Source organism: Naumovozyma dairenensis, chromosome 10 (assembly GCF_000227115.2).
Source record: "Naumovozyma dairenensis CBS 421 chromosome 10, complete genome".
Taxonomy (NCBI): Eukaryota; Fungi; Ascomycota; class Saccharomycetes; order Saccharomycetales; family Saccharomycetaceae; genus Naumovozyma; species Naumovozyma dairenensis.
The window spans coordinates 234,181-261,421 of record NC_016488.1 but is presented as its reverse complement, the minus strand read 5'-3'; the positions used below and the strand labels follow the sequence as shown (position 1 = coordinate 261,421).

The following is a 27,241-nucleotide window of genomic DNA, read 5'->3' as shown; positions in this document are numbered from 1 at the left end:
TCCACGGATAGTATTGCGACAAGGAAAGAAAGATTTTCAATGTGAAATTTCAAATAAACTACTACTAGTGACAGCAGAAATAGTAGTAGAGATAACTTCCGTAGTAAAAAGGTGCCTTTAATGAAAAATAAAGTGAAATAGTTATTTTAGTAATACGGTGCAAATGACGTGTGCCTGTGCATTTCGTGGAAGAAAAGGAACAGAATAGTGATAGTAACCAAATAAATATTATATTTATTAACGATACAGTTTGTTTATCTTTTGATTGTTCAAATACAAACTATATTTTAGCTATACACAGGTTGATAGCCTTTTATCCTAGTAAAGCAATTGCACCGAGAATGTCTAATTCACCTATTGTCCTGGAAGGACACTTTGACCCTAATATCCCTCAAATCTTACCCTACGATAAAATGTACAAGATTCAAATTGGTAGCAAGCTATTCAGAATTAGTGGTGCATCTTTAAGTTCCGATGGACCAAGTTATTTCACTAATTACTTCACTCAATTGAGCATTAATAAAAAGAGAAACGCATCAGTTGATTCTGCTCCATCCCCTGGTACTGATAATTCTACAATAAGCGAAATACTCTTTATTGATAGATCAGCCGATATTTTTGAATTGATTTATCAACATCTTCAAGGATATTTCATCGATATTAGAAATGAAATTCAATATACCATGTTATTTGCTGATGCTATATATTACAATTTACCACGATTAAGAAGTTTATTAAAGGAAACAGATCATTACTATACAAATGTGGGAGGTAGATCTTTCAAAATTGCCAAGAATTTGTTTAGAAGGAAAGGTGATTCTCCAAATTATTTTGAAATGACTTCAGCTGCTCTATATAGAGATGTGGAACAATTGATTGCTACAAGGAAATTATTGAGACCGCCGCCACATTCTCCACCTTATGTATCAAGATCTAGTGAATATTTCGCGGATTTATTGAATATATTAGGTGGTGCCACATTGAAATTAGATGATGATAAGAGGGAATCTTTGATAAAGGAATGTAGATATTATAGGTTTTTAAACTTGGAACAAAATTTAATTAAGCATAAGATTACTTTTAACCCACTTACGAAAAGAGAAGAAATTTCATTGAATTTGAAAGATATCTCTAAGAAAGGGATTAAAATTCCAGAACAAGATGTATTACCTTCAAATTTAGCTTCTTGTTTCGAACCTGGTAGTAACAATGAAGGCGGAACATGTCCTCCATTATCAAATACGATGATGGTACCTCCTTCTTCTGCGCAGAATGAAGATGGTACACCCCCTAACAAGAGACAACGAACAAATCTCCCAAAGGATCAATTATGGAATATGGTATCTTATAAAAGACCCTTCGTTGATGAATTTTCTCGAGATTTGATTTTCCAAATCGATTCTACAGAATGTACATTAATCTTCAATAAGAAAAGGAAAACACTTCATTTTACATTATCTGGAGAAGCTTCTATTATGTTTGAAAGGACCTTTGATAGTTTGTTATCATCTCAAATGGTTAATTTGAATGACTATAAAATTGAATTACCCACTGTACCCAATGAGTCAAACCCGGTAAGGAAAACAATATCCGCAAGTGGTACAGTTATATCCACTAAAACTATCATTGCTGTGCCAGCATGTATATCCCTTTGTGATTTAGATGTAAATGGTACAAAATGTAAAATGATTAGTTCATTGCTTAACACTGGAAGTGGTAATGCAAATACTAATGATGAACAAGTATGGGATTTTACAGATCTGAAAAATTTGACTCGTGTATCTGGATTCAAACTATATTTATCAAAATCTCAATGGAAATTAGGTGTTAAAGATAATAAATTTATACTTATTGCTTTGAAAATTCGTTCCTTCACTAATATTAAGGAATATTGTAAAGTACTGGACTATTTATGAAACATATATATATATATATATATAACTGATATCATTCTATGCTTTTTTATTCCCTTGCGTCAATTTATCTTCAAATTCTTGATAAATTTTTTAATTATTATCGATCGATTTTCTCGAGTTTATACACTTGCGAATTTTTATGGCATAAAATTTCAATGTTGAATAGTTGAAGAAAATGAAGTTGTGAATCAGCCCCAATGACACAACGAATATAAAGCTGTCATCTTAGGGGAAATGCTAACCAAGTTACCATCAGAAATATATGATCGTGTCTTAAGCCTACTTCCACAGCATGACAAAGTTTCCTTAACATACTTGTCTCACAAAATATATGATTTAACACTGCCGAAACTATATCAAAATCTATACCTGAATGATCGATATTATTTCCCATCTGATTATGATCCATCTTTGGGAACTCAAAAATGGTCTATATTAAGATTCTCATATATTGAAACAAATGATAAATCAAAAGAGTTTCAAATGAATTATGATGTGGCTGTCCATAAGTTCCAATGTTTAGTCGACACTTTAAAAAATTCACCTAACAAAATATGCCCTTATATCAAACGTATTCATACCACTTGGCATATTGATGATGATACATTACTACTATTCTTGGAAACTATAAGAAAGTTTGCCATCAATTTACAGAGTTTTGAGAATTTTTTGAAAAATCGTGTTAGTGATGAATTGGAATCCAAAGCAGATAACTTACAATCACTGACTATAATACCTCCTAAGATTTTACCAACAGGTGTTGCATCTCCATCATATTTTATTCGAATGAGAAAGATAATTAATCTTTATTCTTTTGATAATTTACAAAAGTTAAACATTCATGTCAATGCTTGTACTTTTTTCAAAGAAAAAGTTAAAAAACCTCTAAGGATTGAATCTCTAACTCTCAATCTAAGAAGTGACACTTATGGAGCTGAAGGTTTACAAAATCAAGTATCATATTATGACATATTTGATATTGCGTCTTTAAAGGAATTAGAAATTTTATCATGGTATAATACTAAGGATTCTGATTTGGATCTATACCAAATGTGGAATTTAACTGATTTTTATAAATTCCTTAATATCGAAATATTAAGTTTGTTATCAATTAACTCAAGTGAATCTTTCTTAAAAGAATGTTCGAACAGTTTTCATTCATTGAAACGATTGAAAGTCGACTTTCTACTAGATAAGACCTTAAGCCAACCATTGGTAAACCATATTGCCATGTCACCTGCCGGTAAGTCTTTGAAATATCTTGATATTAAATTTGATCAAGTGAATATCAATATTCCATTGCTCTCAGTAGAACAAGTCGATGAGTCATGGCATTTTAAAATAGATATGAATTGTAAATGTGAATCATGCCATGAAACTTTCAGAAATGTAATATTAAGAAAATATTTTCCTACTACTAATTCTTTCAACGTTAAAGATTCTTATGATATTGAAACAAGAAATTTTATTCTTCACATGTTCAAACTTTATCCAATCTTACCGCATACACATTTCATAGATATCAATCCAAGTCTGGGTTATAATTGCAAACCACTTGCGAGCCATGTTCTCAATATCAACACTTTATTAAAATATAATGATTGTAATAATACGACGCTAAAGATAACAGAGACGGACATAATCAAACTTTATCATGCATATTTACATTCATTTAAGAAAATATTCGATTTCTTCATACAATCATTTGGGAACTTACAATATCTTGTTATAAACGATTTACCAACGAAAATCATTCAATTTGATGAACAACAGAAATGTGCCATGCCTTTATTCTATAGTCATGGGTATAAAAGCAATCAAGTTTATGAGATTGTTAATGATGATTCTTTATTTGATTAGATGCTACGAAACGATTATAGCCAGTCATATATAGTCTACTTCTGCTTCTTCATAAGATTTTATTTTATATATAGAATTCACACTTATTTCTAACTATAAAATTATTTTATCAATTTATAACTCTTCTTTTTTTTCTGGTTCCCATTTAGTAATATTATTTATTCCTCAGAGATTTAGATCTTCAAATATTATTATTTTATCGTAAATATACAAAAAATACGTACAAAAGATAAACAAATAAAAGAATTAATTAGTTTAGGACTTAATGTTGATTGAATCCAACACCATAAAACAATGGGATAAGAACCAAGACAAAGATATAAAAATAATGTCTACCAACAACAATCATAGGAGTAATTCAAAGCTGCACCCCACGAAAGATGTCTTCAAAAGATTAAGCCTCTCACCGTCAAGGAATGATAAAACAAGCAAACCGCAATCTCATTACAAAAATGAGAAGAGGATATCGTTATCATTATCTCCAATCAGAATTCAAGAAACCGCTCGACATTTAGGAAGTCCACCGAAGAGATTAGTTTCATTTCCTCACCATTTAGAAAAGACTTATAGAGATTCTATATCTGATAGCTTATTATCAAACACGAGAGAGCATTTACCAAATCATGATGATGATGATGATGATGATGATGATGATGATAATGAATTGTTATATTTCCCCACTTCACCTACCAAATTCAATATAGATAAAACGGTCGGTGGGGATGGTTCAAGGAGTAGGATTAGATCAAGGTTTAAGAATGGGTTAATGTCTCCTGAAAGGATACAATCAGAAAGAGATCCATCATCACTTTCACCTTTACGTGCATCTCCGAGTAAGAATAAGAATTTACTTCAAAAACTGGAGAGGGAGAATGATTTGGACACACTTACTGAAATGAACACTTTACATAATTCGAGGAAAGATACGCATGGTGATAGTAGTATGATACCGAAGAAGAGAGTGAAATTCCACGTTCCGTCCTCTCGAACTCCAGAAGAAGATGGTAAAAATGAGGCGGTGCTTCAACAATTAGAAGAAGCAAAAGATATGTTGATAAAGATAATTAAAAAACAAGATGATTTAGAAATTCGTATGTCGAGGATTGAACACAGTATTCTGGATCAAAGAAATAAAATGAGGTAAGAAGAATGAAGGAAAATAGTTTTTTATTGTTTACAATTGATCTCTACGAAAAAATATACTATACAGGTTATTCTTTTCTAACAGAGTGCCCACATAATGTTATATGCAACTTTCCGATGATTCCACTTGTGAATACATGATCTCTTTCTTCAATTTCAGATCCCATTCCAGTTCTTTGTCTTCAATGAATTTCTGAACTGAATCTAATGCTGTCGTATCGATTGTCTGCGGTTTAATATATTCAGATCCATCTCTATATGTTGCTGAACCATATTTTAAATTTTGAGACAACGGTGAACATTTTTCCTTAGTTTTCTCACTTGCTAAAGCAATATATATCGGAGCATGTGCAGCGTTATATCCATCAATTGTATGCCAAGGAGAGCCAAAAAATCGAGCCAAATATAACATGAGTAACATTCCATAATAGGTGAAGAAATTAAGGAATTGATTAAATGATTGGCTGATGAAGATCCCTGGCTGTGTAACATATTGATATATTCCTTGTTCTCGGAGGCGTTTGTATGTACCCAAATGTAATAGATCTACTTCACGTTTTGAACCTTCATATGGTTGACCTGTATTTAATAGTTCCAAATCTTGCAATGATAAATATTTAGAGTCTGACCTTATACTAGAGATCCAAATCACTTTGCCATTCCTTTTTGATAATTGCCGTAATAGTTGTTTCATTAGATAGTACGGTCCAAATACATTGACCTGGAAAATTAAGCCCATACCATCTTTTGATTTTAAACCAATTTCTTGAAGTTTGTAACTAGGATCTGTAACTGCCTTCACAGGATTCAATATTAATTCTTTGATAGCACCGAACCAATCAATACCACCACAAACGCCTTGAGCGGCATTAATGAAGAAATAATCTATATGATCAAATGTTTGTTGAATATACACAGCAGCATCTATTATATTTTGCATATCTGTTAAATCCAATAGCAAATAATTGAAATTTACCAAAACGTTCTTAATTTTATTCTTTGTAATAAACAATTTAACTAATTGGCTTACTTCTTTTAAACGAATTAGTGTCCTCGAGGAAATAACGAAAGTTAATGTTACAGGCTTATTATCATGATCGTGAACTTTGGAAGTTTCTTCAATTAATCTGTATATAATGTTGATCCCTAAGTTACTGTTTGCGCCTATCACAACACAAACCTTATACTCATTCATTGTAGACAAGTTCTGTCACCTTATATAGTCAAATACATTTGTTCATCAAGAGAAAGCTTAAAGAATGAGTGTTTGCTTGCTTGCTTGCTTGCATGTTTTTTATACTTTCAAAATGGATTCTCGAGATTCGTATAGTCTTATATAATGATGGTTGTAGGCGCTTAGTTCGTTTACTACATATGTGCGTATAGATCCCCCGAATAGTATATACGTACGTAAGCCTGCTTTATTGATACACAGTAAATATAGAACGTGGATATCCTATCCTATCCAAGTGGGACATAAAATGGAATGCTGTTCTATTCACAATTTGCTTATTTATACAGTATATACATATCACGATTTACAGCCTCTGATCCTGTTCCAAATTTTTTTAGATTACTGTTTTATAAAAGAAAATATTCAAATATAGCATTGAAAATGACCCTGTTAATCAATATGTACTACTAAACAATGAGTGAGTTTAATGTTAGTTAGATTAGTTAAAGTTAAAATCTCGACAAAAAGTGCCATGTAGTCAATAACACAGCTATTGTTGTATTCCACTTGTACGAGAAAGGATAGAAAGCTCCCGAAATAGATCCTCTCTTTGAGATGATAATAATAAATCATTCCAAGTATGTGAGTACAATATGATTCCCTAGATCTTACTATTTAGATGATCCAAGTTTGCAAGTGGAGTCAGGAGCTAGATATTTTATACGAAATTATTTCTGTGACTAATGACAGAGCCTATTCGTACGGTTTATACATAATACAGACAGGAGTTACGAGATTGGAGGGACTTTTTTTGTTCTTTGATATATCGCAATGAGACGTAAGACCCAAAAGAGTAAGCGCAGAATTAGGTACGTAATGTCTAATATATACCCTGGAATACAAGTTTGTATACCCAAATGATGTAATATGATTTGAGTGGGGTGGTCATTCTTGTTATTGAACTATAAGCATATTGATTCTACTGTTAGATCAGTTAAGCCTCAACACAGTTTTTCAAGAGTTCTTTATATACATCTGGTAAAGAGTGAGAGGAAAAATACTCAATTAAAGTCCCTTAAAATATTAATGTTCAATCTGATATAAACCAGAAAACTGTATCATCATTTCATAAATGATCTTACGTTACAGCAATATGGGGAGGGACGTCTTATGTGAAATATGACACACACACACACACATATATATATATATAGATATCTTCTCATCAGGGAAAGGCGTGGTGGTGGTGACTGGGTGAGGATTTTAGCCGCCAACGAGGAATAACTCCGCGAAAATCCTCTTTACTACAAAATAAATAAATATAGAATATAGCCTGTATTTGTCTCTGGTTATAGGCTGTGTTTGCTTTATATATTATATATATATATATATATATGTGATATTGCCTGTTGACCACGTTATGCGATAGAGAGCATATATATCTTACCAAGATATCTGCTTTCCGGGGACTATGGTTAAAGAGCCAACTCCAAAATACCGTTAGATTATTCGTCCTACATATGCTAGAATCATTTCTGTCCAAAGTACCGATCTTGTGATGCGGAAACCCATCACATTAGCAGGCAAGACAGTGTGTACTGAACTATGAGGGTTTATTATCAATCCGTTTTAGAGACATTTAACTAATGATAACGATAAGAGTATAGCTCAATCAATAAGTGTTTAACATCAATGGTATTATTTCCTTTTACCGAATGCGGTATGGCGGCTATTCTCCATGGAGAAGAAAAATAAATCGTCGTAAGCGATAAAACAAGATGTCATACATTCAAGAAATTTCAAAATCTTAAAGAGAGGGACAATAATAACAAAGAAATATAATGTTAACTAGTTTTATCCCGGTTTTATCAAAAAGCTAACTGAAAAATATATATTCAGCAAAGGGTATCACTGTCTTCTCCTTAAATAGTCCTTTTTTTTCTCTTCATTATCTTAGAATTTTGAAAAGAAACCTGCTTATCATCATGTCTACTGGAAAACTAGAATCAGTGATCCACAATTGTGCCAGTTTCTTGGTACCACAACTAACGGCAATCTCAAATGATGTACGAACTACAATCCTTACAAAACCGTTGGAATCAACCACATTTAATGATCAACTTTTGACTTTCAAATGGGATGATTCTATTTCACAATTTGAAAAAAATCAAGACAATATCATTAGTTTAGTTTTGAAAAGAATAATAATTGAAAATTTATCCACTCCGCTTGATCATGATCATGTCCCAAATGATGAGTTTGAAGGCGAAGGGTATACAACAGACGATATTGTTGAAAGGAAACTCGCTTTATGTGCAACTATTTTAGATTTTTGTTATCATTCGAGAAAAAATATGAAGATCATATCATCGTGGTTATCAATATATTTCGATTTATTCACCATGGTAACAGACTTGTTAACTTGGCCAAAGGAAATACTGAAATTCTGGACGTATGCGAAACTCGCATTGATTGAGTTTAAGGCAAACAATAATGACGATAATGATTATAAAGGTCTCTCCAATTTGATAAGTTATAAAGCTCCATTATCAGAAAAATTACGCCATTGGAATGAATTGATTAATTTATTGGATAGAAATGAAAATTTCAATACCCCGTTACATTTTAAAATGAAATATAAACTAGAAAAATTCGTATCGGAATTATTGCCAATTTATGAGGAATCTAACTTTAATAGATCGTTAATCATTTCTCAAGATCAATTGAAATCGGGTAGTAGTTGGAATAAAATCGATATATCGGGGAAAAATAGAACTTTAAACTCAAGAAATGAAATGTTCTTCAATGATTATCTTTACGTGGTGGAAAATTTAATTACAAATCCATTAGGTACGATATTCGCATCATATGATGATAAACTGGACCTCGAACAAACAATGAATCCCGTAATAGATGCATTGTTTGATTTGGAAGATGCATTTTATAGAAAGACAAAGACTCATCAAAAGAAACTAAAACATCTAGAAAATAAATTAAATTCAAATTATCAGGCGGATTTTAGTCTGACTAAATCAAAACAACCTCGTTATATGGAACTATCCAAAACATTAACAGAGGGGAAAGAAAATTATTGGAAGGCATTTATGGGCATTCAATCAACGAATTCTGATTTACTTCCTCCTAATTTGCTCGAAATATCCACTACCAATCCAGAAACATTATATTCCCAAATGATGGCGCCAAATAATGACTTCTTCAGGAAACAATTCATCTTACAATTAGTCTTTGTTCTTTCATTTATGAAAAAATTATTACTCTCTGATGAACTTAAAACAATATATAAGAATGCGTTCCGTAAGGATCGTTCTGATGATCTCGTTAAAGAAATTGATAAAATTAAAATAGATGATAAAAAATATCAAAAAATTATACTTTTAAGTGATCGTATAATTAAAACAAGAATCATTCATTTTTATTCATTAAGAGATCCATCTTTTGAAAATATAATTATTAAATTAATGGAATCTGATTTAAATTATTTAGATGCCAAAGCAGACAATTTCAAAAATTTCCAAAAATTTGAAATCTCTGATGAAAAAATACCGAATGAATTTACATTTAACTATTCCTTTAAAAAATTTGGGTTTGTTAAATTGGGTAATAAATCAATCAATAATGTTTGGAAGATAAACTCAGGTTTAGATAATGTTAACATTGAAGGTCAAACTATCAATCATTCCAATGGATTATATGCAAATTTAAAAGAAAAATGGTTTACTGATATTACAAATGGAAATTCGGAAAATCAACCAAAGGATGAAGATAATGAAATTGTTAAACGTTGGCAAATATTACGTTCATTAAGATCACAATATCTTTTTGAATTTAATAAAGTTAATGAAGATATTGGAATAAAGGGATTATTTAATAAAGATTTAGTGGATGAATGGGATACTAAAACAACCAAACCAAGGTTATTATTCAAAGATGAAATTTTGAAGGATCATCAAGAAAAATTAAACATAGCGAGAGAATATATGAAAAATCATGAAAAGAAAAAAAGACCATTGGAGGAAGATACAACCTTTGATGAAAATTCACTTCCCAAGAAATCGAAACTCGTAAATCCTTTGACGAATGAAGAGAAAGGAAGTACCGATGTTGAAGAAATTAAGCCCATTGTTAATAAAGAAGAAGAAAAAGAAGAAAATGAAGAAAATGAAAATGAGCAAATTATTATAGAAGAAAGTCCAATAACCGAAAGCAAAGTGACAGATACCAACAATGATGAACCTTCCGAAACGAAACAGGAGGATGATAATAATAATAATAATAATAATGAAGTTATTGAAATACCGGAAGAACAAGTGGCGTCTGATCATGAAAATGCTAACGACGTCATTGATCTAGAATATTAATTAGAATCTGGGTAGAAGATAGATACATTCAGCATTTTTCAAACTTATTCCATTATATATTAGAATATATAGACTACGCATTATCTTCAGACATTTTCTTTGAGGAGGAAACCTCATATAAAACATTTACATTACTAATATTTACAACGAATGACAGCAATTTTCTAGCCATAGAACTCTTGCTTGGGAGAGTTTTTGTAAATAGTGCGCATGTATATAATGATGCTTGACCTATTGCTGCAAAAACTAGTACATTTTTTATATTAAATAGTTGATGGTATATAGGACTGTACAAAAGCATGTTTTTGAGAGCGTCGCTTATAAAGATTAGTATTTTTATTAATGTCATGTCACATATATATTAATGCTATAGGAACGTGTATAACAGGGACAGAATAATATGTTATCATAATAATAACTGAAGTATATGCATATGTACTCGACTAACAAACACGTTGAGAGAAAAGGTTTCCTTCAAAACTTTAATAGTACCGACTTTTTGGAAAGCTTCGAAATATCAAAGTTGGTGTTCATAGCTGATTCAAATTGGATAATTATTTGTAGATCATTACGGTTCAACATTGTTTCCAATTCTGCTTTGAAAATCAAATAATCAATATCTAAGAAATCGATATCAATTGATCCAGAGAGATCAATGAAGAATTGCAACTTGTCTATCGCCATTCCTGGAAGTTTCAATTTATATGGATATTGAACGAGTTTTGTGATTTCTTTCACCATTTCTTCCAGTAATTTTCTAATTGACACACTATTTGTAAGATTTGTAGTATCATCAACGATAATTTGTAATAACGGTATTATTTTAGCCGCCATAAGTCTTGTAGAAAGTAATGACGATTCCAAAGCATTCAAATTCAAAGATAATATCTTCAAACCCCGTAAAGGCAGTTGGAATAATATCACATCATCTACAAATGGTTCATCAATATCTGTATTTGGACCTAGTAATGAAGGGGCTATACCTATGCTTGATAAAGATGATTTTCTTCTCTTGTTTGCATTATTTTGGGAGGTATGAGTAAGGATTGAATGAGGATAATCAAAGGTGATCATACTTTGTCTCCGTGCAGTATTATCATCCAAACCAGCTAAACTGTTCCTCCTAAATTGAGAGGGGGAAATAGAATAATTCATTGAACCTGTTAATGCAGCATCGATGGCATACATATTTGAATTATTATTATAATCTTGGTGCGAACCAAATGATTTCGTCGAGCTCGAAGAAGAAGCGCTAAGTGTTCGGATACTGTTTGTCGATGAGACATTTGGATTGCTATTTCCTGAGGAAATTCTTGGCTCAATACAAATTAGGGTGAAATGCGTAAGCTCTGGCAATTTGTAGATTATACATTTGTCTTCATGTGTTAAATTTAATTTCTTCAAAGGTTTGTCATTTTCATTAACTATCGAGGTTAATTGAGTTTCGTTGAAATAAATTGTCAATGAATTTTCTTGATGTAAATTTGGCAAGATAAGGTTTTGTAAAAGGTAGCATTGCCATAAATTATGAAGATCTAACTCAAAATTCGTCGCTACCAATTTTGAAGTTTCAAAAATAGGATTAATTTGGTAATCATTAATCAGTTGCCCTCCAATTGATCCAATGTATAATGTTTCTAATTTGAATGGACATTCCTGCAACCATTTCAAATCATCTTCTGTATTTAAAATCAATTCCAAACTGTCAATACTTTCAACATCTGAATTTATTAGGGACATCCATGGGATGGTAGCGCCTTTGATGCTCAATTGTTTCAAATTACGGAAATGACAACATTTAAAATCTACTACATGACGAGTAAATCCTGTCACTTTCAAAACCATTCTAGATATATTGGGGAACATTAGACGAGAAAATTCAGGATCAACTGCTCTTAGAGTTGGAACTAAAATAAGTTCTGTAGAAACTTTTGATCCATCGATTATTGGATATGTTATACTATGATTATAGTTTGTTAAAGTCATTGATTGACAAAACGGCATGCGATATTTCCTAATGTTCTTGAACGGTAATGGGAACTTTGTTCCTTCGATATATTTTAACTTGGTGCATTTTGATAGAAATTGAACTAGATCTGTAGACGTATCAGAACAACTAATTTGCCTAATGTGTCTCAACTGAGGAGCAATCAAAATATGTGTATCATCTTTAATATCCAATGAATAAAGTGATTTCAAATTATAAATATAAGTAGTCTTGAAAAGGGTGTCAATGTCACATGTTTCTGATTGCATCGGCACTCTGTTCCCTACAACATGAAGTTCACATAAATTTAGGGCCCTTTGATATAACGATAATTCTCTGAAATATAATTTACTTAGAAAGTCAACTGAACTATTGTAAATGATATTTATAGTTGCCCCTATGTAGCTATTACGGCCGATTTCCCCTAGAATAGACGCTAGTGAGTCACTAAAACTTCTATCCGATTGTATTATGACCAGAATATTGTGGAATTGATTCATAAAACTAAGGAAGCGATCATAGGTAGATGATTCCTCCAAAGGAATGTCACTATCAATTAAAAAATGATTGGAATTAGTAAGTAACACATTAAAATCCAAAGGAAACGTTTCTGCAGTTGGTTCAACCAGACCATCCTTAACTAGAACGATTCCAATTCGAGTTTTAATTATATCCCTAAAATATGTTGAAATTTGAGACCAGGCCAAAAAAGTTTGACAACTGTCCATATCTAAGTCAATAATCTTTTCTAGTACCTCTAAGGGAAGGTTCACAGCAAGGTTAGACATTTGCTTTGCTTTGTTTTTGTTTGTATAAAGCTTTCCTGTATCTCCTGTGTTAGTTTAGTTTATGTTGCGTGAGGGCTAATTAGTCTTGCAATAAAAGTAGCAATGGATTCTCTAATCAAATTTATAGTTTGTCTCATACTGGGTTTTGAATATTATTATAAGGTGTCTCTTCTGTGGCGTTTTCTCTTTTATATTATTGGAGCTCTATTCGTTGCTTCCTTACTTGTTCAAAAACTCCTTTATCAAAAGAAGACAGACACCCTTTTAAAATTGAATATTTAATTTCTTGGCGACTATCAACAACTTCTCTTTTTCAAGTCATTACTGTTTCATAAAGGGAATCTTATACACTAGAATCCATCTACTGCAAGGAATATTATATTCATATTCATCATGATCTCAATACGTTTTGTAATGTACTGATTATATAGTGTTGTGTCTATATTGTATCATCTCGCAAAACAACAGACAAATACATATTTACTTACTTACTTAGACCTATGTTTTCGCTAAAATCTCGTTAAAGATACATTCCTCGTAATAAGATATCGTTTATTTTCTTTTCTATTTAAATGTAATAGTATATGTCATAAGTGAATGCTAAATGTCTAGAATTGGATCACACATAATATATACTTGATCTTTCCATTTCTTCAACCTAATCATCTCGAGATAGCTTGTTCTATTGGTAGCTTAGAAGAAGGTGAGACCACGGAGAATGCTTTTAACAACCTCCTCTCAATGTCAACACTAAATGTAATTGCATACCATCTACCAAATTGGCAGAACTAACCGATTGTTCGTCATCACTGTTAAATAAATATCATCGATAAATAATAATGTTAGTAAGAAGTAGTTCTTTAATGAAGGCTATAGTAGTAGCTTGAAAGTACATGAATACTAATTCAATTATATATAACATACATTTGTTTCCCTTGGAATATAAGTCTTTGTTGTGAAGGAGGAATGCCTTCTTTTTCCTCCAATAATTCTTTAATTCTATAAACTGGTTCATTTCCGGATATTTCAACTGGGATTTCCTTCCCTGTCAACGTCTTCACTTTAATAATCATGCTAATGGTATATATTAGTACACTTCTTTTTCCCACAATTTCCCAGTTTCTTGATCTTTCTATATGAAAGTTCCTTTCTTTTGTTCTTCTTGTATACAACTTATTGAAATCCTTTAAACAATTGAAAAATTAATATCTATAGGAAAACCGAAACAGGAACTTCCAAGTACGACTTATATCCAATAAAAAAAATTTATTAAGGAGATAGTTTGGAAAGGAAACTATAATAATATCATGCTGCCGACCCCATACATCAAGTGTGACTATGATAAAGTGTATGAACCCAGTGAAGATAGTTTTCTGCTATTAGATTCTCTAGAAAAAGATCTAGAGTATTTAGCTCAAAAGTTCAAAAATAAGTTAGCCTTGGTATGTGAGATTGGTCCAGGTTCAGGGATAATTACCACCTTCATGATTCAAAATCATATACCGACAACTAACAATAATTCCGTTTATTATGCCTTCGATATTAATCCGTGGGCACTTGAAGCTACGTTAGATACTGTGAAACTAAATAGGGCAAAAGATAACGATAATAATAATGCTGGCAGTAAAAGTAGTCTATTAGAACCTGTACAAGTGGATCTCACATCCTCTTGGAGAAGCAATCAAATAGATCTTCTTGTTTTTAACCCACCATATGTTCCAAGTGAAACTATTCCAACTAGACCTGAAAGGAAAGAAGAGTTAGATACATGGGTAGATCTTGCTTTAGAAGGTGGGAAAGATGGTATGGAAATTACAAATCGTGTACTGGCTCAACTAGATACTATACTTACTCCGAATGGTATTGCTTATATCTTATTTTGTGCCAGGAATAAACCTGAAGAGATTATAAAATCAATGAAAGAAAATGGTTACAGTAACTGGAATATAGAATTGGTGAAAAATAGGAAAGCTGGATGGGAAGTACTGAGCGTATATAGATTCTCGAGATGTTAACAAAAGTTTTATAGACTAGAAGAAAAGTTACTTTTGAAAATTATTACTTTTTTTTTTTTCCTGATGTTCTATATAAAAAAATGTATATTATTTATTAGACGAATATATCAGTTAAAAGGTCATCCTCGCAAATACCAACATCCGTAGGTTTCAAACTATAGATAGCTTCATAATGGAAATAACTCAAATTTCGGAAGAAATTTTTGAGTTGAGTATACTTCTCAATGGAATGTACACCAGTTAATAATGGTATATTTGTCTCCGTTTCCTTTGCCAATTCTACATCATCAATCTTGGCTAAATTAAAATCTTTAAATTCTGAAATTTCATCAATTAATGCCATAAATGGATTACTCTTATATATACAATTGATTGTATCAATAATAAATAACCATTCATTTGTAGCAACAAAGCCTTCAATATTTAAAGTTAACATCAAATCTACTGATTTACAAATTTGAAGGACATCAGATGAATTGATGTCTCCTTGAATCTGTAATAATTCATAAAACTCCTGAAGATTTGTTTGCAAACAGTATGTTATCATGGACCAATAATCGTTGAAATGTGACTCTGAAAATCTTAATACCATAGTTCTTAACAACATCCAACACCTAGATTTGATTTTCGATTCTTTGGAAACTAAATATTGACAAACACAAGTAATTAGCGTTTGGAAATTTAGTAAATACGCATCAACTGGTGAAATTAAGATAAGATAAGTTATTCTTAGTAAGCTTTGACATTTACTGTTGATTTCAGAATCATTCCATGCATTAAACGTGATTAGGGTAGGTGTCATACCGAGCTTCTTAGATTCTGTTGATAATAACAAATCACTCATCAATCTATCTTTGGTATCAGGATATTGGGACCACTCATAAATAACATCATTCCACATTCGATTTTGCCCTATTATAATCAACTTCTTGTCATCCTGAAAAAAATCATTTACAACGTTACGCCAGATTTTGACTTTACTACCGTATGCTGCGACAGTAGAACATAAAGAAATAACATAGTTGGGAATATCTATTTCTGTTCTAGGTTTCAAGTAAGCTGATAAAACTTGTGTCACAATGGTGGAAATAACAACATTATATTTATCACCAGATCGATTTTCATTGACAATATACTCAGTTCTAGGTATTATGAACTCAATATCTTTGAACATTAATTCATTATCCACTGAATCGATGAAGCTTTTATCATTACCGATTGCCTGCGGGAAATTGGCAAATACGTAGCTGATATATTTGATAAACGTATCGGCTAAATCTTTTCTAATACGCTTTTGCTCTCCAAATTGCGATTTCGCAATCTTTTCAGCAATAATTGAGACAAATTTAGTGATTGATACTGAAATTGGAATATATAAAGAGTAATTCGTTATAATCTCCTTGAAGAATATGATAAAATCACCGTAGAATTCTTCAATAGCTGCATTATCCAATGTATCTACATATTGAATCAAAAAATTCATTAATCTTGTTCCTGATAGCTTTTGAATCAAAGATGATTCGAATCTGAGTGCTTTATTAGCGCTTGCTTTTATATTGGAAGCTGATGAAAATTTAACTGATGTTGTTTTATTATATCTGTAAACGATCCCTGAAAATAAATAAGGAGCTGTCATGGCAGGTTTGTTACCATCTAGAACGTGAATCAACGTAATAATGTTGTTATCGTCCCGTGCGTTAATCATTGTTTCCAAAACTTCCGAAGGCTCTAAATAAAAAAGGTGTTCCAGAAGATCTTTTGATTTGAATTTAAATTTATATGCATTATAATTGACATTATCTTGATTTTTTGCATCTTTGGACATTTCGGTATGATCATGAGCCCAGCACCATAAATCTAAACAAGAAAGCGTTACTTGTCTGAAGCATTGCAAGACTACATCTCTTTCTCCTTGTAATCTGGTAGAGGCACCTGAAGGATCTGTCGAGAAAACATTCGATACTACAGATTGGAAAAAATCTGTCTTTGATGGTGCACTTGTAAAAGATCCTTCTCGTTCATCGGCTGCTAAATATCCATGTGATACTTCACTTAGTTCTTTTAACCCGCCTAGTAATAACGAGATTGATTCGTAATAATCACCGCTTACTTTAGCTGAATTAAACAAACGCTGCACACATTGAACAATCGACGAGGTCAATGGTAGTACCATACTGAAAATGGAATGATCGAAATAAACAATACTTTCAGAAAGTAAATTGATATAAGACGCCACCACTAGGGGTGCCTTCATGGTAGAAACACTTGTCACCAAATAATCGATATATTTCAAATGAGTTGCATTATCATCGAATATATCAAGTTTTATCCCGTTCTTATGAGATAACTTTAACACTTTTGAGACGATGTCTAATAATGAAAACGCTATTAATTCAGTTTCAATCTTATCACCAGAGATATAGTTTGAGGATAATTGCAGTAAAAATATGACTATATCTTTGAAATTCTTTTCTGTACCATCTAATAAACAATCTAATAACAATAACGAACTTCTGATACTCTTTGCGTGATTATTATTTTCAATTTTCAGAAAATGTAATAGACAAACAAGTATCAAATTTTTATAAGTTGACATATCTTCATTTTTCCAGTAATCCACTGTAATATCATTCGTTAGCTCTAGAGCAAAATTTTTCACCACATTATTATCGTTAGTCTTCAATACATTTGTTAGTGTTTGAAGGCGATATGTAAACATATCTAAATCATCCATTTCTGTTAAATAACCCTTAACTAAAAAGTCAAATTCAAAGATATATTCACTCATAACTTTATAAAACCTATTAGATGAATGAGAGCTTAATACTAAGGAAATCCATTTTGATACACTCAGATAATATGGGTTTTGAGTATCGCATAATTCATCTAAGATCAATTGTAACGGATGTTTGATTAAGGAAGTATTATCATCCATTCTTGTCCATAGTAGGTCTATTACATTTAGTCTTTGTGTAATGTCTTTTTCTTGTACAAAGCAATATGATAGGGAACCGCTAAGATAATTTGATGAGACAGTTCTTTCCAAAGATTTCAAACATTTGATAGCAATCGATTGTGTATTTGGCATCTTCATATTACACCATATACATTCCATTATTCGTTTCAATAATTTGGTGGAGTCGAGCACAGACATCTTTGTATTGAGATAATTACTGAAAATGTTTACCATACCTATAATTGAATAGGTTGCATCACATGGGTCATAGTTTTTTGTAGCATCTAAAATAGCCCTGACAAGAGAATCGTTTATAGAAATCTCCGGATTGGTCTGCTTAGGATATGTATCTCCAGGTATTTTATCTATGATTGAAACAAATACATCGGAGATTTTATTAACGGATTTAAACTTGTGGAGATTAGATATTAATAATCTCTTTGTTTGTGCCACTATTAGGAACGTTAAGTCTTCTGTAGCAAATGGTAGATCGGGTTCGCCTAAATTATCCTCCGGGTTAACTATCTTGTGAGGGCTTGAAACGGTATCATAATACTTTAAAATCTTCTTTATGATAGTTTCTTCATCTAGTTGACTTTCTTCAGTTAATTTGGAATGACTTAATGGAAGGAATGCTCTTTCAGGGATATGCTCTAGCAGTTTTGAGTATAGTTCATAGTTTGAAAAGAGCTGTGAGGCATTATTGTCATTATTCTTATCAGCATCAGAAGGAGCAACGAATGGAAATGATAAGGTTGCTAAAAGAACCAACGGTAAATGGCGTATTATGATTTCTTCATCTGTTGATATGTCATAAGTGGAGATAACATAATAGAGGAAATCAAAGTCTTTCGTTTTAGTAATCCATTCAAATATTTGGCCCCATATAGTATTTGTTTCTACAGCATCAAAAAACGTGCTTGCTGCTTTGGAAACCTTTTTATCATTTGCAAATTTTTGTGCCGCTTGTAATAATCTAATGAACATTGTTGGTATTATCAATGATCCAAGTTCCCATCTATCCATCATTGCAAGACATATCTTGAATGCAATTATTGTATTTTCTTCATTCGTTAACAAATCATTTAACCCGTCAATCAAGGGTTTTAGGCCGTACTTAGCAAAGTATGTATCTTCGCTGTCTTGATTTACAGTACCGTTCTCCTTGTCAGATGTTACTTTTTCCAGTAGGCTGGTAGAGCTATTATTTAAATTGATACTCGACGAATTCGGACCTAATAACCAATTCCATATCCTCCTATTTAAGGACATATCTTTATTCAAAGCGGTTCTACAACAACTCATTATCAACAGTTTTCTGTCATTATAACTAACTAAAGTAGTCAGCACAGGTGAATTTAATTGTAATCGTTGCAATAAGAGATCCAACAATCCTCTTTTTAATAGTAAATCATTGTCGTCATCAAGACAACGAATTAACCCTCGAATCAATAATCCAGATTCAGGTGAAACCAAATCTTTAGCAGCAGGTAGTAGTATAGACAAAGTTAGGTCTTTTTGTTTCTTTTTATCTGCATTATTCAAGGTTGATGATTGTGCATTGTCATTAAAAGTAGTTTCGAAATTTCGCAATTCCTCTTCTTTGGTCTTAAGCAAATGAGGAACAGCATTAAGTGAAGGGAATTTTTTAGTTAACCAAACTAATCCACCTAATCTTCTATCTTTATTCGAAGATATAATTAAAAATGTAGTTTGCCAAAATAATGAATCATCGTTTAAATTTGTTTTTAAAGTTTCAATTAGTTTCATAGTTAATGGTAAGAATTCACTACTTTCGTCATCAATTGCTGGAAACAAACTTGCTAATATTGGTCTAACTAATAATTTCAATGTTAATGATGGTAAACATACTATATAGTTCGCGAAGAGTTCAATGACATGAGATCTTACCGACATCGAAGCATACGTCATTAGCGGTAAGATACCTGGTATCCAAATATTACATTCAGCTGATAATGTTTCTTGACCTATATTTTCAAAAATAAAAGTATAGACCTCTAAAGTCTTCTGATGAACACCTGCTGGTAAGCTGGGAGATAATGATGATGTTAGTCTTCTACTTACTTGATATGGTGTTGGAATATAGTATTTCACATTCTGAAATTTTGGTGACCAACTTTGTAATGCCTTTAATAGAGTCCCAAGACTTGCAATGTAATCAGCCCATTCTGTTACTGAGTCGAATCTTTCCAGGGCTCTTTCTACGTTTATGTGGAACTTCTTTTGTTTAGAATTTAATTGTTTCGTATGTGAATCGATCGTGAATGGTTTCAACGGCAAAGACATATTTGGCTATTAACTCGATCTTTTGTCTGGATTATCGACAAAAAAACAATAAGAGAAGTCAGTATAGTTGTAATTGAGATGGTGTATGTAAAGCTTCTTGTCAACTTTGACAATGGTTCAATTTGTCAATTTAAGGCTTTGCTTTTGTTTAGCTCTTTTTTTGAAACATATGTTCAATTCCTTTATACATGTTTGCCGACGCATGTTAGCCATAATGAATCGCCGTGGCTTTTTATTTTAAGATCATGAACGAAGCAGCGTAAGAGCCAACTACACAAATGAAATGGGGAATGAATATATACAAGTATTACATGATTTTAAATAAATATAGTATAGAGGAAAAGTCTTACGAACCTGTCGGTGTTATCATCATATGGTTTTACTCAAAAAGTAGTTCGACGAGGGTGGGGAATTCACTCTTTTTATTGGATTTCCTTAAAATCATATTTTGGAGTATATATCATTGTGAATTCCATGTCCAACTCAATTGCTTGATATACATAGAAAGGAAAATAGTCAATATTTGTATTAGAATATTCATTTTGAACAAGATAGATTGAGTATTTAGATCAACCACAGCTTTATTCAAACTGAACCTTAATATAAAGACAGGACTACACGTTATGGACTACAACTATCAGCGTGCTTCCCTCATTGATTACACAACGTGTGAATGGGATTTGCAGGTGATTTTATCTTACGATGCCAAATAGTTTCCAGTTTTGGGGGAATGTTAAATTTGAAATATGCGAACACATATTTATCGAAGAGTATTCCAAATGAAGACATTACCATCCCAACCAGTACTAGCGATAAATCCAGGCTGTCCCCAAAGACTCCAATCTACCCCGAACGCAAACTCAGAATGTTTATCCATAATCGCTAAACAACCATTTCTTCGTTGTGGATCCAATGAATTCGTCCTCCCATTACTTGTACCATTTTGGTATGAAATATCCATCCATGTCTTACATGTCATGTCATATGAAGTAGATACCATCAAATTGGAATGATGTGGTGACCATTTAATTGTCTTTACAGCCAAATCATGTGCGTTGATAATTTCATTAATGGGTTCTTGTTGTCGTCTTGATAATATTGGAGTTGTAGATGTAGATTGAGGAGAAAATGTGGAAGGAATAAACCTCATATCCCACATTTTAATCGCTTTATCTACACCTGATGTAGCAATTATATGTGATCTGTACTTATTGAAATCTAGCGTCAATGTTTCATATCCACTTTGTGTTAAGATACCTCTTTGTACGTTTGGTGTTGGCTGTCGAAGATCGAAAAGAGTAAGATATGAAGTACCTGAACAACACGCTACTATGTTAGGATCATGTGGTGAAAATTGGGCTTGGTATATACAGTTTTTATTGTCATTTCCCTGCATTGATGCTGATGTTACAGGTTGCCGTATAGCTGTTGATCTAGGATGAAGAATTGGCTGGCTAACATTGTTCAAAGATGGATTAATATTGCTTTTCGTGTTTACAATAGCAGTAGGATCAGTATGAATTGGCGATAACGTTATTAAACTTGCTTGTCTTGCTGTTGACCAAACTTTAACATCTCCATCCCATGAACTACTAAGGAACAAATTCTTATTGATCAAATTCCAATTGCAGCTTAACACTTCCTTTTTATGTTCTTTAAAGATGGCAATGGGATATTTTTGAAGATTTATATCGAATAATCTCAATGAACCATCTCCTTGAGCCACTAGACATTGTGATTCGTGAGATTCGTTCCAAGCAACATCGAACAAACAGTCTTGAGTTAGGAAAGAATTGGATTCCTTTATGGTTCCATCAGGTAATATATCCAATATGACCAGCTTCCCGTTTCCTACAAGACCATAATTAGATGCTGAGGCAACTGCAAGCTTATTATCGAAAAAGGGGGAATATTGAATATTGTAACCGCTAAATCCATTGATATGGTATCTTAACATAGGGTAAAAGAACGTGAGTAATATTAATTGACAGAGAATAATATATTAGATTTTTTATTGGAGAAAAATACTCTTGTTTAGGATCCTGCTCGCAGTTTAAAGGATATGTGATGAGGAGTCAGTTCCAGCTCCGGTTTTTTTTTCAAGGGCAATAGAATGTGATTTCGTGTCTTCAATGACAAATAGAGGATAATATTTCAAAATGCAATTGAATGAGTAAAGTAGATAATTTACTTCGCATATAATTTGACTGTGTAAACTGAAAAATCGATGATCAATAGAATGATATAGTATATCGATGTCTTTCAAAACAACCTTTAAACTCTCGGTAACTTAAAACACACTGTGTACCGGCCGGAGATAAAAACGCTAATTATCTACATCAATTATTTGTACACAGTTAGACAGACAAGAAAGATCATTTTATATAGAAAGATAATACATAGAAGAAAAGTGAAATCGATTATAGTCACGAATGAAAATACGAGAAACACTACAAAGGGCGTCTTATTGTTATTTGCTGTTGCAACTACAGTAACTAGGCTGGGTAGTACTACTCATCGATGAGGCATACTCGCAAATCTTGGCTAGTTGATTCGTGATTACTTAAAGGCTCAGTACACGCATACTCATTCCTGTCTTAGCTCCAGAACAAGAGGACTCTTCAGTCACCTTTGACTAATCTTACGTACATCGGATACTATATATGTCATTGCTACCATTTTTGGGTTAGACAGCTTATTTGTATGATATATTATTTTTATTACCTTCTTGCTTGGCAAGATTGAATAAATCTCTTTGTCAAGTAAGACGCTGAAAATTCATTCACAAAATAAGATTTCTTCGAGGGTTGATTTCACTTTGTGTAATGTCATCACTCCATTAAATAAAAATTTGAAATGCGAAGGAGAATATGTATTAAATACTGAATTTTTAGGAGTTAGGTATTAAAAAATATTAATTAACGTCGAGTAAAAATACATATACATATGCATATATATATATATATATATGTTAAACCAAAGAAACCATAAAGATAGTAACCAACAACGCGAAGGTTGAACCAACATACGACTTTGCCACTTTAGCATTTGCTTCATTTTCCCTTCTAGTACCGGAACTAGCAGATCCTGTACTTGAAGATGTAAATTGTTGAGCACCAGCAGTCCCACTTAACGTAGTCATTGATCCTGATCCTTGATTGTATATGACTGTACCATTTCCAGCAAAGATATTACCACCTGATTGAACTGGTCTATTAGCTGTCCAAGTTTCTGAATATAATGGCGCTCTAATAGCTCTTGGTATAGTTGAGTTCGTGATTAATTCAATATCCGATGATGATGATTGATTTGAAGTTGAAGTATCCGCTTGGGCTAATGCGATGACATAATTATCCAAATCGTAAACTACATAAGCGTGAGTTAGGAAGATATCACCAAGGATGACGTGTTGTGATTCTTGTGGAGCCATTGCTAGGATACAAGTTTGTTGAGAAGTTTGAATTAAGAAATCTTGTAATGGACCTGAGATATGGAATCCACCGAAATCGAAAACTAAGTTTGTATTACTTGATACCGATCTACATGGGACAGTGTAGAAACCTAATCTGGCAGAATATTGTGCGTTAATTTGTCTTGCTACTAGTTCGACGACACTTGTTGGGAAATAACTAATTGTTGTACCTGAATCTAATAACGCTGCTAATTTCGTTGTGGTTAATGTTAAATTACGTTCACCATTTTGTAAACCAATACCGAATAATGTTACATCGAATTGGATTGGGTTAGAATATCCACTATTTCTCATTATGTTAATCATAGGGACAGTATATAATTGACCTGTATATTTGGAATGATCAATGGCACCGAAAAGAACACTACCATGACTTTCATCCAGATCATCCAAAAATAAAGAATATGTAGTGGTATGGATTGCACCAGATTGTTTTAAAACCATTGGGAAATTCATATATTGGTACATTTGTCTTTGAGTGGCCCCTGATGCTCCTGAATAAGTAGATTCCAATGCAGGTAAACCTATCCCAAGGACACCTACTGTAGAGTTTGTCATATTTGCTACAGCGAATGAGAGTCCTGTAACATTCAAATCTGAAAGGTTTAAAACGTCTTGAGCCCATGTACCTGAAGCGAAAGTGGAATCACCGTAACTGATACTGAAAGAGGTATAATTATTCTTAAAAGTGGAAGATCTACTGCTATTGAATGTTCCGTATTCTTGACAATCGAGTGTTCTTTCAGAACGTGGAATGTCATTTGTTGCTGTGGGCAATCCACCTGCTCCTCCAGCACCACCGCCACCACCCGTGGTAGTAGCTGTTGTTACTCCGGTAGGAATGATGCCACCTGGTATACCTGTTGATATGATAGTAAATGAACCTAGCAAGTCAGATAAGTTACCCAAGTCAGACAAGTTAGTAACCAATATTTCTGTGAACATACCTGCAGCTTGTTGTGTGTCGTCGTCGTCGTCGTCGTCGTCGTCGTCATCATCTCTTTTTATGACTACATTTCTTGAATTTAGAGAAGACTGACAAAATGGGTTCATGGACCCAGTGACCCATAAATCTGCAGACCCAGTATCTACCAAGACAGTGACATGTTGTGGTGGTGTTCCTATGGCTAATTCTACTGAATAGAAACTTTGTTGATTAGTAATTTTGACGTCTTCATATCCGGCGCCGTCCTCGTTGTCTCTTTTCAGTAGCTGATTTAGTGGTTTGTTATTTCTTGTGGCTGATTCGAATGAATCTCCAGTATATTTCTCGAATGGTAATTTGACGTATTTAAGAGTAGGAGCAGGCTGGTTCTCGCTGGCTTCTCCTTGTTTTTTGTTTTGTTCTTGTTGTGATGGTATAGATGTTGTTGCTATTACATTTTTAATGGTTGAAAGAAGTAGCAAACTACTAGTAGTAGTTAGAATGGTATCACGTAAAATTGATGGTATCTTCATCTTGTATCCTTCTCAATGTTCTTGCTTCGCTTGGTTTTTAGTTATGTAGATATTATATTATAAGCCCTTCTACGATGGTTGTAGAGAGTGTCCTGTGTTCTTCGAAGGATAACGATGATCAATCAATAGCAAAGCATATATATATATATATATATGTAAGAGTTCGAAGAGAGTGTATGATGAGGGGTGGCTGACTATTGATTGCCTTTATTTGTTATAGTCAGATGGTTCGGTGGGTATAGGTGTACTTGTTTATATGAGGAGGCTTACAAGTAAAACGCCACTGTATATATTCTTTAGCGTGTATAGTCCGAGAACGAAAGATAGGGAGCGTTCACTTCACCGGCGGTCCATGAAGAGATAGATAGATTGTGAAGGACCGAACGGTGTATTTTTAGTTCGATTTGGTTCGATTTCGTTGGGATTGGGGTTGGTGCTGGCGGTGGCGGTGGCGGTGGCCCTGTCCTGCCCTCCGCGTTGTGATTACGTGGGCACCGTATCGTATCTCCTTCTTGGACCCGCTCGATTGCTTGCGCCCATTGCTCTTTTCATCCGTCCGTCGGCGGTGTTCGGATTGTCATTCGGTTTCCGTTCTCAATTCGAAGAGACAACAGCCCCTCCCTGGGGTGTGGGTGTTAAGATATCATAACGTAATTCTTGCCCGTCTCTCATATTTCGTATTTTATAACATTCCAGGTAATCGGTAATAGCCGCCCACCTGTGAATGTCTTGTTTTTTTTTTATTTTTCTTATACCTTTTTTTCTTCTTTCGTTACTTGAACATCGCTCATTTGTAGACTATTCCACATAATAATAAAAAAAATCTAGAGGAAATGTGTCACACAGTCGCTGGCTTCTTTTACGTAGGTTTATATGAAAAATACTCGGTGAAAATGTTATGTTCATCATGTATTATGTTTAAGAGAATGGAACCTTGTTGTTTTTTTCCGAATAGGCTGTTGCATTGTCTTTATATATGTGCGTTATTAGCAGCTGGCCAGCTCTAACTCCATACCAAATTCTTACTTACCATAAGTGTGCATAACCTTGAAGAATGTAAAAAAGAATTGTGGTACCTTTTTATATCCTGTTTCTGAGGGATTACCCTATTGAATATTTAAGATACTTACTCAAGTATTGCAAGTTATATGTGGTGGTATATTATAGTGCAATGTATTCATCAACTCTTCGGTAAGTGGATATAACTTTTATGTATATATTTTAAAGAAAATATATTAAATTCCCTCTCGACTTCTATTAAATGCTGCGACTACCCGCACGACCCTTAAACAAACAACAACTCGCTCACACTTTAAAGACATTCAATGGTGTCTACTGGTACTTCACGATTTACACTAAATTGTAGAACTGGTTACCATAATGAGAGGGATACTCTCATTATTTAAAAGTAAGTTTCCGATTTTGGTATCACTGCAATAAAATTTCGTTTCAAAGGTCAAGTCCCCATGATAGTGTTCAAAATTCAAAGTTTAAGATGCTTTCGCAATTACATATAAATATTCCTATATAAATGAGAACAGCAACATAACGAAACCGTGTCTCTTTAACATTTAAGATGACAGGGGCATCAACTTTCCTCCTTATGTGTTGATGTACAGACATGGTTAAGCTATCCCATTATTCTTATCCAACATTCTTAACGCCTTTTAAATATCGTAGTACATATTACCATGATATTCAATGATACATATAATATAATGCATACAGTAGAGCAACAAAATAACCCAAAAGCTTAGTCCATACGAGACGTAATTTGCTGACATTT

The 27,241-nt window shown here is 32.9% G+C and overlaps 11 protein-coding genes across 11 annotated transcripts; 5 read left to right on the top strand and 6 right to left on the bottom strand.

Annotated features, from left to right (window-relative positions):
- Positions 1-341: 341 nt before the first annotated feature.
- On the top strand, positions 342-1,916 carry MRX16 (Mrx16p; the record flags this gene model as incomplete). Its single annotated transcript, XM_003672200.1, has 1 exon — positions 342-1,916. One exon carries the CDS (start codon positions 342-344, stop codon positions 1,914-1,916), a length of 1,575 nt encoding a protein of 524 aa, XP_003672248.1.
- A 234-nt stretch (positions 1,917-2,150) lies between these two features.
- NDAI0J01120 (uncharacterized protein) lies at positions 2,151-3,776 on the top strand (the record flags this gene model as incomplete). The annotated part of the gene is made up of 1 exon (XM_003672199.1): positions 2,151-3,776. The coding sequence occupies one exon, from the start codon at positions 2,151-2,153 to the stop codon at positions 3,774-3,776; it is 1,626 nt and encodes a 541-aa protein (XP_003672247.1).
- Positions 3,777-4,041: 265 nt separating this feature from the next.
- On the top strand, positions 4,042-4,920 carry FIN1 (Fin1p; the record flags this gene model as incomplete). Its single annotated transcript, XM_003672198.1, has 1 exon — positions 4,042-4,920. One exon carries the CDS (start codon positions 4,042-4,044, stop codon positions 4,918-4,920), a length of 879 nt encoding a protein of 292 aa, XP_003672246.1.
- Positions 4,921-5,019: 99 nt separating this feature from the next.
- NDAI0J01100 (uncharacterized protein) lies at positions 5,020-6,114 on the bottom strand (the record flags this gene model as incomplete). Its single annotated transcript, XM_003672197.1, has 1 exon — positions 5,020-6,114. One exon carries the CDS (start codon positions 6,112-6,114, stop codon positions 5,020-5,022), a length of 1,095 nt encoding a protein of 364 aa, XP_003672245.1.
- Positions 6,115-8,078: 1,964 nt separating this feature from the next.
- Positions 8,079-10,472, top strand: HPR1 (Hpr1p; the record flags this gene model as incomplete). The annotated part of the gene is made up of 1 exon (XM_003672196.1): positions 8,079-10,472. One exon carries the CDS (start codon positions 8,079-8,081, stop codon positions 10,470-10,472), a length of 2,394 nt encoding a protein of 797 aa, XP_003672244.1.
- Positions 10,473-10,946: 474 nt separating this feature from the next.
- NDAI0J01080 (uncharacterized protein) lies at positions 10,947-13,247 on the bottom strand (the record flags this gene model as incomplete). The annotated part of the gene is made up of 1 exon (XM_003672195.1): positions 10,947-13,247. The coding sequence occupies one exon, from the start codon at positions 13,245-13,247 to the stop codon at positions 10,947-10,949; it is 2,301 nt and encodes a 766-aa protein (XP_003672243.1).
- Positions 13,248-13,971: 724 nt separating this feature from the next.
- Positions 13,972-14,320, bottom strand: RUB1 (NEDD8 family protein RUB1; the record flags this gene model as incomplete). Its single annotated transcript, XM_003672194.1, has 2 exons — positions 13,972-14,056; positions 14,172-14,320. 2 exons carry the CDS (start codon positions 14,318-14,320, stop codon positions 13,972-13,974), a joined length of 234 nt encoding a protein of 77 aa, XP_003672242.1.
- Positions 14,321-14,554: 234 nt separating this feature from the next.
- Positions 14,555-15,262, top strand: MTQ2 (S-adenosylmethionine-dependent methyltransferase; the record flags this gene model as incomplete). Its single annotated transcript, XM_003672193.1, has 1 exon — positions 14,555-15,262. One exon carries the CDS (start codon positions 14,555-14,557, stop codon positions 15,260-15,262), a length of 708 nt encoding a protein of 235 aa, XP_003672241.1.
- Positions 15,263-15,356: 94 nt separating this feature from the next.
- Positions 15,357-20,525, bottom strand: DOP1 (Dop1p; the record flags this gene model as incomplete). Its single annotated transcript, XM_003672192.1, has 1 exon — positions 15,357-20,525. One exon carries the CDS (start codon positions 20,523-20,525, stop codon positions 15,357-15,359), a length of 5,169 nt encoding a protein of 1,722 aa, XP_003672240.1.
- A 760-nt stretch (positions 20,526-21,285) lies between these two features.
- Positions 21,286-22,482, bottom strand: PEX7 (Pex7p; the record flags this gene model as incomplete). The annotated part of the gene is made up of 1 exon (XM_003672191.1): positions 21,286-22,482. The coding sequence occupies one exon, from the start codon at positions 22,480-22,482 to the stop codon at positions 21,286-21,288; it is 1,197 nt and encodes a 398-aa protein (XP_003672239.1).
- A 1,014-nt stretch (positions 22,483-23,496) lies between these two features.
- MKC7 (aspartyl protease) lies at positions 23,497-25,455 on the bottom strand (the record flags this gene model as incomplete). The annotated part of the gene is made up of 1 exon (XM_003672190.1): positions 23,497-25,455. The coding sequence occupies one exon, from the start codon at positions 25,453-25,455 to the stop codon at positions 23,497-23,499; it is 1,959 nt and encodes a 652-aa protein (XP_003672238.1).
- Between the last annotated feature and the right edge of the window lie 1,786 nt (positions 25,456-27,241).